This window comes from Pieris napi, chromosome 3 (genome assembly GCF_905475465.1).
Source record: "Pieris napi chromosome 3, ilPieNapi1.2, whole genome shotgun sequence".
Lineage (NCBI taxonomy): Eukaryota > Metazoa > Arthropoda > Insecta > Lepidoptera > Pieridae > Pieris > Pieris napi.
The window spans coordinates 4,085,267-4,096,144 of NC_062236.1; the positions used below are offsets into that span (position 1 = coordinate 4,085,267).

At 31.8% G+C, this 10,878-nt stretch overlaps 1 protein-coding gene across 1 annotated transcript; it reads right to left on the reverse strand.

Annotated features, from left to right (window-relative positions):
• Positions 1 to 4,482: 4,482 nt before the first annotated feature.
• LOC125048466 lies at positions 4,483 to 8,486 on the reverse strand. Its single transcript, XM_047647119.1, has 4 exons — positions 8,376 to 8,486; positions 7,264 to 7,377; positions 4,842 to 5,014; positions 4,483 to 4,626 (listed from the first exon to the last, which is right to left on the reverse strand). Exons 1-4 carry the CDS (start codon positions 8,446 to 8,448, stop codon positions 4,501 to 4,503), a joined length of 486 nt encoding a protein of 161 aa, XP_047503075.1. The 5' UTR covers positions 8,449 to 8,486; the 3' UTR covers positions 4,483 to 4,500.
• Positions 8,487 to 10,878: the final 2,392 nt, after the last annotated feature.

Here is a 10,878-nt window from a genome sequence, read left to right on the forward strand (position 1 = left end):
ATATACACAAAATGTAAAATAGTGGCATCTATCGGGATTTATCAAAAATAACTTGACGTTTATTCGTTCAGTCAAATAAGCATAGTGTCTCATACATTCAACAGATGGCACTCAAGAAATATTTTTGATTATGAAGTGTGTATGTTAACGTAAAATTGTAAAAACCGTTAGATTGTAATCTATCTCGCGAGATTATAAACTGTCGAAAGATTGTGAACCTCAGCTTACTGCTTACAATTTAACGTATTATTATTCGGTAGATTGCACTATACTAACTTAGTTATCATTCAAACTTCTTTGGTCAATTACAGATTAATTTTACGTTCCAACAATTTTATATAACTACCGAATAATAATACGTTAAATTGTAAGCAGTTCGTTGAGGTTCACAATCTTTCGACAGTTTATAATCTCGCGAGATAGATTACAATCTAACGGTGTTTACAATTTTACGGTGACATGTATAATGTATATGTTAACGTAAAATTGTAAAGACCGTTAGATTGTAATCTATCTCGCGAGATTATAAACTGTCGAAAGATTGTGAACTCAAGGTACTACTTACAATTTAACGTATTGTTATTCGGTAGATTATAATCTATCGGAGTGAAATCGTCAAATTGTTAAACGGTACGCACCTCGCGCGCTGATTGTTATATGTCCATAGAGTTAGGAATTAAACAAGGGTATCGGTCAAATAAAATGAATGCACTTCAAAAATTAGTATTTATTACTTAGTAGGTAATCAATAATTCTGACATCACATGATGAAAAAAAAATATATCACAATAAAAAAATCAGAAACGTAACATTATTTTCTCTTCAAACACAAATTAAAATTGAAAAATTAATGAAATTTTCTTTTAGAAAAAAAACGATCACAAAATAAAATCAAAATTAAAAAAAAAACAAATCGAAAACATATGAAATGTTTTTGAAAAGAACAAAATTGTCTATTATATAAAAAATAAGAAAGTAAATTACACCAATAAAAATGTTCAATTATTGTTGCACGTCAACGAGTTGTGGCACCTGGAGTTACAAAGCACATTAGCTTTCTTTTTATTTTTTTGCAATTACATTTTTTACTATTTTCATTATGCCCGCTGTAATAGTTTTGTAACTCTATGGTAAATTCTTCCTTATTAACAATACCTAATATTTCTTAGTTTTGTTGATCGACAGGCTCAATCTCCGACATTGTAAATACGAGATCACAAAGATTCACGCGAATAAAAAATATTAAAACACGGAAAATGTATGTAATTTGGACTATGTTTGGAGACCAACACTAACTTAATTATCATTCAAACTGCACTTCTTTGGTCAATCACAGATTAATTTTACTTCCACAACAATTTCATATAACTTTTCACGTTCACTTTCAACATTCTAAAGCTGTGAGTTACTTTCAAGACGACATCAATTTACATTTACCAAAACACCGTTTGTTTACATTCGACAACAAACGAATTAACAAACAAATATGGTCCGGGTCGCCACCATGGCATATTCCGTTCAACCAATCAGCGCGCGAGGTGCGTACCGTTTCACAATTTGACGATTTCACTTCGATAGATTATAATCTACCGAATAATAATACGTTAAATTGTTAGCAGTACGTTGAGTTCACAATTTTTCGACAGTTTACAATCTCGCGAGATAGATTACAATCTAACGGTTTTTACAATTTTACGTTGACATGTATATTTGATATGAAGTGAAATAGAAAAAAGCTATTAGTGTCATTACCTTGCTGACAATACATAAATATTATCGAAAAGATACTATCACCGAATAATAATACTCAACAACGAGCCTCGATTTGTTGTACGATGGATAGTTTAGGAGATATAGCCTAAAACGTGTTTCACCCCTTTTTCCAAGATGGCGGCCGGGGGACAAGGGTTCCCCACAAACCCCACTTGGGTTTAAGCTTGTATCGACCCCCCCTACATGTACCATAAATAAAATTGCATCCTCTAACAAATGTTCAGCAAATGTAGCATTTCAATGGACTGATATATATGTACTAATGTATATTGATAACGTCAAAGTGCAGTTCCACAATTCAGCTAAGTACCTAGGTATGAATCTGGATACATTATCTTTAGATTTCCGAGACTTAGAGGGAGGGAAAAAGGAAGATACGTTAGGAATTTTTTATTAATTATTTAAATTTACTTCGTCGATGATAAAAACACGTGGCATTTCAATTTACAATTTGTCATTTGAGATTTCAATAAATTATTTTGCATAAAATATAAAATACTAATATTTCATAAATTCTCTTTGCGAAATTTTAATTTTAAAAATAGAATTTCTATAAGGTAAATCGCCCTTCTTACTCTGTCTCAATCGCTCTCTCCCTTTTCTTCGACAAAAACGCTCCACATCTTCGTGACGCTAATATTATTTTTATTGCGTTTCATCCGTAAAAATGTTACCCTCATGCGCCTAAAGAAGTTTCACTTCAAAAAGACTACTGGAGCCCACGAACATAGGCTCCACCATCACGTGAATATCGAGGCTAATCAACTCCTTGACACCACGCGCCTAGTGAGAAGACTGAAAAGGACAAAACCATTTGAACTAGTTAATTAGTGTTACTGCACGTAACGTTTTGACGCACGAAAAATGTCGGATGGAATCCATTGTGCCCGGATATAAGCTGCGACAGTCTGCCACATGACGCAAGGTGGGGCCGCACAGTGTTGCCCCGGTGTAATATAGTCTTTACATACCATGTTTCATTGGCTACTTATTAAATCAAAGATGCAGTGCACTACCTCTACTTCACATTTCCGTGATTTCAGTTTTTTTATTTCATAAACAGAATTTATTAATTTATAATATAGACTTAATAATAATTCAAACCGTTTAATTTGAACAACTCATAACATAATTTTATATTTCAAACAATATTTTTCTAGTAATAAAATCTGAACCTATTATTATTTATTTTGATATTGCTTCAACTAGTAATCTCTATGTCAATATGTGACTGTACCTACTTATAAGATTCGATCAAATGTTATGCCCAAAAAATAGAAGAGGGTCCCACAATATTTATAGAAAAGTGCATTCCATGATACTTTGTTACAAGATAACGTGAACGTATCAATATTTGATGTTTTATTAAGTTGTTTCAAAGTCAAAGTCAAATCATTTATTTCAATTAGACCATCTAAAATGGGACTTTTGAACGTCAAAAAAAATACAAAGAAGATTCAGTTTCGTGTGGAGAAGAATGGGCAAGAAACTCCACACTTACTCTTTTAAAATAGGTTTACAATATTTTCTTACAATTGTTAAATAATTATATGTGAAGATAATGTATTGCAATTTATTAGGTATGTATAATGCGTATAAATTACAGTAGTGAAATTACAATAGGAAATAAAGATTTATGAAGAAAAGAAACAAACGTTTACGGTACCCAGTCACAAGTTCATTGTTTAAATATTTTTTTAAATTGTAAAATTTAGTAATGTTAAAAATTATACGTATAAATTATGCCATAGATGTCAATGAAAATCGTATTTACATACTTAGAGTAGCGCTACGTATAAAGGCCGATTTACATTATCTTAGTGTTTAGGATAGTGCTTTAGGATAGTACTTTAGTTGAAACATGTAAACGCTACTTGCTTTAGTACGGTTCTACTTGACTTTCAAGTTGAATCAAAATAAAATCGCTTTTTATTTTTGTTTCAAGTGATACCCCTCCCGAGCCCGCGCACCCCCCGAGATCTTCCCTCGTTGTGTGTAAACACGTAATTTAGTCAAATCTTTAGGAGAGTGCATAAGTGCCGTGAAACGCGTGCGTGTTTTTTTAATTTTTAAAGATGGCTACATGGTCGGAAGATAAAACTATCAAATTTGTGTCTGAATATGTTGTTCACGAATGTTTGTGGAACGTTAAAAACAATTTATACAAAAACAAACCGGCTAGGCATTCGGCATACACTGCCTTAAAAGAAGCTATTTTGTTTATTATTTATATTTAGTTTATTTATTTCGAATAAAATCTCGTCTTCTATTTGTTCCATAACTACAGTTAGTATTTTGCGTAGAATAGAGCGTATTTGCCGACGTCGTTGCCCGTTCATTCTGGCGCTGTAATGATACTCTACTGGAAGAAATGTAAACGTTCACTCGCAACGCACTAAAGCACTAAAGAACTTGCCTTTCAACTTGTACTAAAGCACTCTCCTAAACACTAAGATAATGTAAATCGGCCTTAAAGGATTATAGGTTTTTTATTATTGTTTCTATTTTAGACTATTGTATAGATAGTCGAATCTAGAAAATTTTATAACTAGAAAAATTTTATAACTTTCATAACTAGAAATCTACTTAATGAAGTTGATATCGCTTGAGTAACGTGGTACTTACCAGAATTCAAAGATCGGGACTGCTGTATAAAATTTACGTGGTAGATTAATAGTTTGATACAATTTATAAAAATTAAAAATTTAATTAATATTTAAAAAGTTTTTATTTGTTCAATGTCTCATTGTTTATGGTTTTTGACGGTCTTACGACTTCAATCGTAGTGCTGATACACCAAATAGGGTCGTCTTTTTCGTCTACAACTCGAAACACTATGGGAATAGATGGGGCCTGTACGAACAAAAACATATTTAGTACAAAAATCTAAATCTAGTTTAAACTGGAAAATTTAACTTATATAGTCTTTAATGATCCTTACATGGTCTATAAATTGCGTTAATGTAATAATGCGCTTACGCAAATTGCCACTTGTAAAGTCATGTGCTTTTCGAAAAACTTAATTTTTAGTAAGTGCAACCGATTTAAAATAATATAAAGTTACTTACAGGTGGAAACCACGACTCTACGTGCATACGCAGGGTATATTCAACTACTTCATCTTTGAAAACTGGGCAATATGTGTTCCGAAGAAAATTGCATGTTGCTGCATACTCCTTAAGATCATAATCCAAGAATGATAAGGCTATTGCTTTGGTAGTCATGCTGCGAATTATACGAGCTGAAAAATTAATATAAAATCCTTAGGTTTGATTTCCGTCCCCGTTGCGGTAGCGACAACATTAATGGTTGTATCTATTTACTGATTTAGTTCATAGATCCTTTAGAAAATAATGTAAAGAAAAGAAATAAGAGCCAGACGCGCAATTTTTATCTAACGATTACATTATAAAATTACAACATACGGCGAAGCAAATACTTAAGAGAGCGGCCACACTATGCGGTAACGGTGCGGTGCGGCGCCGCACCACAATTCCTTGGAGCTATAGGGTGCCACACGGCCTTTGAGGTAGGGATGGCGATCTGAGATCGATTAATCGAAGAATCGATTTTTCGAGCAGAAAATATCGATTTTTTAAATCGATATGAAGTACTGTGTCGATTCACTGAATCGATATATCACCCTTGAAAATCGACATTCGATTTTTTCTGTTTTGGTATAAACCATACAATTACATATTTGCATTTAGTTGAATGTGCCTGAATTATAAGAGTGCTGCCGGTTAAAGAGTTAACTACTCATAAACTCGCGAGATGGCTGTATGTTTAGTATCCTTTACTCGCCTCTCTTTAATAAAAAAGTTACGTTTGTAGTCTTTGACTTTATGTATTTATAATCTGTGACGATTGATATTGCATTATTCATTTGTTGTTGTCGTTTAATGAATACTGTTATTAGCGTAATATAAGTATTTTCATGATTGATTTTCATCAGATTTTCATGTAGTGTTTGTTGCGAAATAACTAATTGAGAGTAGGTAAGTAAATAAGTAAAGCGCTTCTTATTTTTTACTATGACGCTATTATTTTCAGTTTGTTCTGTTAGTTGTGATTATCATTTAAATTTACTTTTACACAGGAATAATCAGCATTGAAATAACTAATAAGTAATATGTGGAATTCTTATTGATGGAAGTGTTCATACTTCATTCACGATTACTTTATGTCCAATTATCTATTTATTGATAAGATATCGTTAATTGCAATATTAATCTTGTTTTTAGTAAAATTGATACAAATTTACATTGTAAACGCAAACTTGAAAAAAAGATCGATTTTTTAAGAATCGATTTTGTAGGCCTCGATTTTTTCGTGAAACGATTCATTAGACTACGATTCGAATCGATTTAAAAATCGATCTTTTTCGTAAAGAATCGCCATCCCTACTTTGAGGTGTGGCAATATATTTTCCCCTCCCCGCCTCGTCTCGCAGGTCACAAGTCCGGCGCGCTTGCGGTGCGACGCCGCGCGACGGCGCAACGTGTCGTGTGACATGGTATAGTAATTTGTATGTAGGATGACGTTGCGACACCGCTCCGGCGCCGCACCGCACCTTTACCGCATCGTGTGGCCGCGCTCTGATAGTCATACATTTTACTTAAATATAATTAACTACTTAAAACTAACAACCGCATGTTCTTTAACTAGCACTCCTAAATATGTCACAAATATATCATTTGCAGTGCTAAGTCAAGCTTTTGTTGCCGTAGGCTTGTTCGTGAACGCACCACATTTTACAGTAACTGACATTCTAAAGCCCGTCACAGACTTAGCTATAATATATATTAATATACCGTACTATAATATATATTATAGCAAGCTACCACACACTGAGAAATATATATTTTGCCTTCATTTAATTGATGTCTTGCTATACCATAATATACAGTAATATGCAATAATGTATATTACGGTATCGCTTGGTGACGTCACAGAAATATATATTATAGCTGAGTGTGCGGTCACGCGAAAATTAGTATAGAAAATATATAGTAATATGCCTAGCCATAAAAATATTAATATATATTATAGCTAAGTCTGTGACGGGCTTAAATGTGAAATCTGTCCTTAGTTACCAATTTATTTACTTATGTCACACAGAGTAATCGAAAACTAAGTTTGTATTCCAACAACGAACCAACTAGTCATAAAAACGTGAATCTATTTTGTATGTCACTTTTTACATGTCATGTGACAATTTTTAAAACAGGCAAGGAGGTTTCGTATTATCTAAAAAAACTAGGTATTAGCTTGAATAATTTTTAACATCGAATAGCTGCCATAATATAAAATCCTATTGTGATTTTTGTACGGATTACTTTAGTAGCGCTAACGAATTTGACACTAATTGGAAGCTTCGTCCTTTAAACAATAAAAATTTATAGAAAATCTTATGGAAAATCGACGTATACAATATAAATATACATATAAAACTAGCAGAAGCTATTGTTAACTTCGAGATCTACTTACGAACTTTAAAGATAACGTTGACCACCACATCCTCACCCGTCACCACTCGGCAGGGTGGATCAATGCAGCCATCAATATATATATGGAGAGGTAATTCACCTAAATTTTGATTACCTAAAAAAGAACAGATAATGACAAAAAATAATAATACAATTTTTTTCCATATTCACAAGAGCTATTTTTATATTGTAAGTCAAATTAATTGTATAAATATTTCAGCAAGGAAACACACCAGCATCGGTATATATTATTATTTAATCGGTGTCCCGAAAAGTTCGTAGGCTGACACATAGATGGCGCTTCTAGTATTAAATTATTATGATTATTAGATTTTGACCTACAAAAGATACGTGTAGAAATTTGAGTGAAGGAACTTTTGTTTGTTTAAAAAAAATGGAATTTCGGTGTTAATACTAATTGCTTTTTGGCGAAAAAAATACTATTGAAACCAAGGCTTGGCTTGATAAACATTATTCGGACTCTGCACCAGTAATTGTGTATAACAGAAACGTGAAATTGATTAAGATAGCTGAGACCCTGCGTAGGCTCTGTTCAAAGTGGGCACCCGCAAACTCACGATCGATCGAAAACAACAATGAATTGATAATTTTTGAGCAGAGTTTGAAGCTATTCAATTGTAATAAATCCAAATTCTTTTGGAAATATTTGGCCCCCAGCGACTTTTCCCTGTTCTCAGAGAGAGTGCTTGCTGGACAGAAATTTTGCGCCGATGAAGAGGTAATAGCCGAAACTAAAGCGTAGTCTGAGGCTAAAGACAAATTGTATCTACTATAAAAATGGTATCGAAATTTTTTATGACCGCTACAATTGCTGTATCGCTCTCGAAGGCGATATCGAATAATCATACCAAATTTAATAGAAAAGATGATTTCCTATAATAGCCTACGAACTTTAAACCCCACCATTAAGGTAAAGCCTAAGAAAGTTGATGCATTTCATGATGTACACATACTGGTATACTACAAGGATGTTGAATCCGATACATAAAGAAATCGTTTAGTGCGCAACAAGAATAATTGCACGCGGATTTGTTTATCCGCAGAAATAGTTAACTAAAAGTATATAAAATAGCTATTTCATTATTAACTTACATCGATTCACGTTTGTAGTCGGTTCTCCATTAACAAATATGAATACACAAGCGATGAAAAACAGTCGGAACATGTTGACAGAGTAAAATCTGATCAATTCTGATTAATTTGTATAAACAATTATCTACTGATTAATAATTATCTAATCAAGGCTATGACATGAAGTATTTAAAAATGAATCTGTGTTTAATTTGTATTATATTTAAGGTAATATAAATACCAAACCTTACCTAAAAAAACTTAACTAAATTGGCGTAACAGGAACAGCATTAAAATTATTTAGCTCTTATCTTGAGAACCGCCAGCAGATAGTCAAGATAGGAACGTTTATTAGCGATGGTACTCCAATAAATTGTGGTGTGCCCTAAGGATCTATACTAGGACCACTTTTATTTTTGATTTTCATCAATGATATTACCCATTATAGAGCTAAAGTCAAAGTCAAAGTCAAATCATTTATTTCAATTAGACCATCTAAAATGGCACTTTTTAACGTCAAAAAAAAATACAAAGAAGATTCTAGTTGCTAAACGGTGATATTACGCTGTAACAATATAATAATAACACAAACTTGTTTTACTATGGTAGTACTATAGATTCAATCGTCAAGGATGTACAAAATGATTTAAAACTGCTTAAGTAACTGGTTAACAAATTTTTTTTTCAGTATTAATACCGATAAATAAATTATATAATTTATGCGGCCAAAATAAGAAAATATGTGATTTTGTACCTCTTACTTCTATTATATTTATATTGTACATATTGTTAGCAACTAATATTATTATTATATATATGTACTTATTTTCAAATAGTGTAATAACACGATGTGCATAACTAACCTACTTTAAACTCTTTCTCACTTAGTGAATGGAATTCTTTGAGGAATAAGGGAACGAAACGAAAGAAGAGTTATATAATTTTATTCTTCAAACTATATTTTTCTATTATTAAAACCTTTTCAGCTATGAAACTATTATTATTTATTTTGATATTGCTTCAACTAGTAATCAATATGTCAAAAGTGACCCGATAAGATTCGATCAAGTGTAATTGCCCATAAAAAAGAACAGGGTCGCACGATATTTACAAAAAAGTGCATCCCATTATACTATGTTACAAGATAATGTGAAACTATCAATATTTGATGTTTTATTAAATTGTAGTATATGTATAATGCGTATTGATTACAGGTGTGTACGGAAAAATAAATAAATAAGTATAATGAATAAGCAATAACAACGTTGGCATTCATTCACTAGATCATTGGCTAAATATTTTTGAGATTGTAAGATTAAGTAAAGCTAAAAATGATACCTACTGTTGCAAGGCGGTATGGTCGTAACTTTAGCGATAATTGTTTATTATCATTATCGACGCATTGCGCAGGTGTGAAATTGTTGCGTCCGATGAATGATTATCATGAGGAGAAAGATTATTATTTTACTAAACGTACAGTTATGCTATGTAAATTTCATTGTACTATTTACGTTTTAAGATAATTTAGACACATAAGTAGTAGTAGTAGTATAGTAAGTAGTAGTTTCTGTGTGGGGTAGTAACAACCTTGTAAAGTTTAACTATTATATAGGACAATTAATAAAAAATTTACACATCTATACTGACACTAGACAATTATCATAAATTAGGCACCCTGCCTTGTTTACTTCATAGATACGTATTAGTTAATATATAGTTGTTCTTGCTTTATTATTAATTTATTTATTTATTTGGGAAACAAAACAGATACAGCTCTATACAATAAAAAAAAAGTTAAAAAATAAACCATAAAATAAACACATTGTATCCACATAAAGTTTCAAAAAGAAGTGCATTAAGTAGTTATTTGCACGTTCCGTTTATATTTCTTCTCTGTCCTTTATTTAAATATATGCTACCCTGGCGGCTACTCTCTGTTGAGACTGGCATTTACACAAGAGATATTATAGAACTTGAGTGTGAGACAAGCTTTCTCTCTATTCCATAAATCTTACTTTATACTTAGTTGATTTTTGTGTTTTATGTTTATGTCAATTACATTCTGGATAATCGATAAGTAAATATACGTATTATTAAAATATTATTTATTAGGTTTTACGGTATAAATTTTATTGTCTAGTCTACACACGCACGATCAGAAGAAAACGCATGATCCTCCTGTAAATATACACAAAACGTAAAATAGTGTCATCTATCGGGATTTATGAAAAATAAAATTCTTGACGTTTAGTCAAACAAGCTAGTAGCTTAGTATGTCATACGTTCAACAGATGGCGCTAAAAAATATGTTTAATGATGAAAAATTAAATAGTAAATAGCTATTATTAACTATTTGACCAGATGTTTGAACTTAACTTATGATTTAGTGAACATAATACATATATAAATATTAACGAATAAATACTATCACCGAATAATAATACTGAACAATGAGCCTCGATTCGTTGTCTATTTAAGTAGCTTAATATATTATTCATAGTAGGTATACACAAAATAAATTTCT

What these genes read in the sequence shown, in the direction of transcription:
- LOC125048466 (XM_047647119.1), bottom strand. Translation starts at nt 8,448, where the DNA reads ATGTTCCGACTGTTTTTCATCGCTTGTGTATTCATATTTGTTAATGGA. An exon ending in CAACGTTATCTTTAAAGTTC is followed by an intron (nt 5,015 to 7,263) that starts GTAAGTAGATCT and finishes TTAATTTTTCAG; the next exon opens with CTCGTATAATTCGCAGCATG. An exon ending in TAGAGTCGTGGTTTCCACCT is followed by an intron (nt 4,627 to 4,841) that starts GTAAGTAACTTT and finishes TTGTTCGTACAG; the next exon opens with GCCCCATCTATTCCCATAGT.